This window comes from Gracilinanus agilis, unplaced genomic scaffold (assembly GCF_016433145.1).
Source record: "Gracilinanus agilis isolate LMUSP501 unplaced genomic scaffold, AgileGrace unplaced_scaffold34126, whole genome shotgun sequence".
NCBI lineage: Eukaryota > Metazoa > Chordata > Mammalia > Didelphimorphia > Didelphidae > Gracilinanus > Gracilinanus agilis.
The window spans coordinates 1-3,378 of record NW_025367053.1 but is presented as its reverse complement, the minus strand read 5'-3'; the positions used below and the strand labels follow the sequence as shown (position 1 = coordinate 3,378).

Genomic DNA, 3,378 nt, shown 5'->3' with positions numbered 1-3,378 from the left:
CGCTCCATCATTCTAAAGAGGCACCTCCCCGGGGTCAGCCCAGAAGCTGGCTGGGGCAGAAGACAGAGAGAGATACATGACCCACGAGCTATTCTTATGCCTCCTCGGCGCTTCCAGGTGGCTCATATTCCAAAGCACCTCACCGAAAACAGTGCCCGGGGCCAACTCGGGCTGCCCTCGGGAGGACCGCGGCACCCTGGGGTCCCGCTCCTCCCGCGGCAGGAGGCGCAGCCTGGCTCAGGATGGGGTTGCCCTGCCTTTCCCCCCTCCCAGAGCGTCAGCTCCCTGAGGCCAGGCGCTCCGCGGGGGTCCAGGTGGAACCCTTCTGCCTCATGGGCACGTCGGACTAGCTGAAGCCCCCGAAGCCCCCAAGCCTAGAACCTCATTCGTTTTTGTATCCAGCCCCAAATCTGGCAAATGGGGAATCGGCGCCTTAAAACGGATGGCCTGCCCGAGAGAAATCCCACGGGGAACCCGCCCGGCGGCCTGCCACAGCCACCTCGGGCCCCCTCGGGCTCCTTGGAGAAGGGATTTAGAGCTTGAGAACCTCCACAGTCCTGGGAGAACGCGATCCACTCTCCTCCTTCTCAGTCCGAAGGGAGCCCAAGCCCCGGGCGAGCGGACAGCGCCATCTGCCGACAGGAGTCTGCACCACAGCGCCCGGCTCCGTCCCCGGCCTGGGTTTGGGCAGAGCCGCCTTCCCCACCGACCTCCGCCATTCTGGCCTCCGAAGGGGCTTCGGCATTTTATTCACCCCCCCCCCCAGGCCCCCGGCCGCCACAGGCCTCCGGACAGCGGTAGGTGGCTGTGGTTCATCCACCTCTCGGGCATCCTCGTTCCCGAGTTCCAGGGAGCCTCCGGCCCCCAGCGCTCCCCGAGGGGGAGAAATGAGCGGCCCTCACCGACACACACAGTCACCAATAGTTTTATTGACAAGTGCAAAGGGGCGGGGCTCACACCGGCCCCGAGCCCTGCTGCATCCTCTTCATCAGCTCTTCATCCTGCATGGACAGCTCGGTCAGCTTTTTGCCCATCCGCTCGTGGATGTCCAAGTACTTGGAGACGCATCGATCCAGACACACCGATTCCCCCTTGGAAAGTTCCGCTTCCTTGTAGTGGGGAGGGACGCACTTCCGGTGGCACGCGCTGGTCATCCTGGGGAAAGCCAGAGTCCATTCAACACCGCCTGATGCCAGCTTATAGACTACCTGGATTATATTAGATTATAGGTGCCCCAGGCCAGCACAGCCCTCAAGTGTGCCAAGTTTCCACCCTACACTGTTTTCACCTCCCTCCCCGCTTCCCCTGGCGACCCCCCAACCAGCCACTCCAAATTCTATCCAACACCGGGTCATTGCCTCAGACCTAGGAATGCTTCCGATCTGTGATCTGGTCAACTGTGGGACTAAAAAAATAATCTGCCTAAATCCCAACTGTGTAGACCTTTGCTATTTGCAAAGTTTTTATTCTGAATACATTTCCAATTGTAATTTGGAAGAGTCCATATAGTTTAGGCCAGGTGTGGCCCCCTGAAATGTTCTATCAGTGGAGGGGCTTATTCCTAATCTGAGGAATACAATGAATAGGATACAATACAATGAAACTTGGAAAGAGTTGCCTTAGAAACAGACGGACAGATGAGCATTTCCTTTCCTTTGGCCCCTCTTTAAAGAGTTTGCCCATCACTGGTTTAGGCTAACTAGGACTGGCTTTAACTGTATTTAAATTAAAACAAGCTTATGAACAGATATAGAGGCTGAATAGCCTTCCTACAGACTTGGTCCACTGAGGTGCAATGAACGATTTGCCCCTGAGCATACCATGCATCAGATGGGTTTCCTTTTGCTTGTGGGAAGACACAAGGGAAGACAAGGTTTGTTCCTGTAATCTTGCAAATACTCCGATAAGCTGGAGGCCTCTGGTTTGTGCATTTGTGTTGGAGAAAAGAATCTCTCTCAGTACCTGTTATACATGTCGGCCATCATCTCCACCTCCAGTTCAGCAGCCAGCTGTTGGGCCCTAAGTGGGTCCATCACAGTCCCTCACAGCACGTCGTTTACAGTGGCTTCCTTGGTCCTGGAATGGAGGAAGAAAGGAAGATATCATTTCACCCTTAAGGGGAATCTCACCCCAAGATCAGCTGGTAGATGTCTTCATTGCCCATCTTTAACCACCCAGTTCCCTCCTTCTTCTACCCTAGTTTATAGCCAACTATGAATTGCTTATTCCAGCAACATGCAAAGTACATCCCATCGAAGAGTCAGAGGCACTGGGTTCTAGTGAGGCTTGGCACTTCCCAGGTAATCTCAGGCAAATAACTTAACCCTGTCAGGCCATACTTGTACTTAACAAAGGAAACTTCTTTGTAAATGGCCAAACAGTACATAAAGGGGAGCTCTTGTGCAATTATCACTAATATTAGTTAAAAGATCCAGAATTTCAATATGGATATTACCCTAACCATGCAGAGCTCACTGACTTCTGGTCTTAAGTAGATGGCTTCACAAGTGTCCATATCTAGAAAAATTCTGGCCAACCTTCTGTGGGGACTTTCCATCAACCTAACTAGGCTGGCCTTCTGACAAGTCCATTAATCAACAAGCAGATAGGTCGTCACAGGGCCTTTCCAAATTGGAAGGACCCACCAGAGCTTACTCCCCCAGAAACAAGATTAAAAAGTAACTGTAGCCACACATTATCAGTAGCAAGCTTTGAGATTTCACTGATGCATCCCCTCTACCAAATTTGTGCCATTGGAGATGATTTTTAGCTCTCGCTGAAAAGGTCATTGTTCTGTGGCCAAAAAAGGGATGAGCCACTCTCTTTTAGCAAAGTTGGTCCTCTCCTCACAAGGCAGACAGTCTACCATTGAGTTTGTAATGCTACTTAGTGAACACTTTTTTTTATTTTTAAATTCTATTTTTAAGTATTTTTTTCATGGTTACATGATTCATGTTCTCTCCCTCCCCTCTTCCCTCCCCCATCTCGGCGATGACAAGCAATTCCACTGGGTTATACATGTATTATCACTCAATACCTATTTCCATATTGTTCATTTTTGTAATAGAGTCATCTTTTAAAACCCAAATCCCAAATCATATATGCATATAAACAAGTGATAACGCATAGGTTTTTCTTCTGTGTTTCTACTCCCACAGTTCTTTTTCTCGATATGGAGAGCATTCTTTCTCATGGTCCCTCAAGACTGTCCTGGATCACTGGATTGCTGTTAGTAGCAAAGTCCATTACATTTGATCTTCCCATAATGTTTCAGTTACTCTGTACAATGTTCTCCTGGTTCTGCTCATTTCACTCTGCATCAGTTCATGGAGGTCTTTCTAGTTCTTAGAGAAATCAAGCAGTTCATCATTCCTTATA

General features: G+C 50.1%; 1 protein-coding gene across 1 annotated transcript; it reads right to left on the bottom strand.

Moving 5' to 3' along the window:
* Positions 1 to 909: 909 nt before the first annotated feature.
* TIMM10 (translocase of inner mitochondrial membrane 10) lies at positions 910 to 2,096 on the bottom strand. Its single transcript, XM_044683767.1, has 2 exons — positions 1,963 to 2,096; positions 910 to 1,155 (listed from the first exon to the last, which is right to left on the bottom strand). Exons 1-2 carry the CDS (start codon positions 2,031 to 2,033, stop codon positions 954 to 956), a joined length of 273 nt encoding a protein of 90 aa, XP_044539702.1. The 5' UTR covers positions 2,034 to 2,096; the 3' UTR covers positions 910 to 953.
* Between the last annotated feature and the right edge of the window lie 1,282 nt (positions 2,097 to 3,378).

Bases quoted from the DNA above. Each gene is read 5' to 3' on its own strand.
- TIMM10 (XM_044683767.1), bottom strand. From the start codon at position 2,033: ATGGACCCACTTAGGGCCCAACAGCTGGCTGCTGAACTGGAGGTGGAG. The intron at 1,156-1,962 runs GTACTGAGAGAG...GGCTTTCCCCAG, and splicing joins ATGGCCGACATGTATAACAG to GATGACCAGCGCGTGCCACC.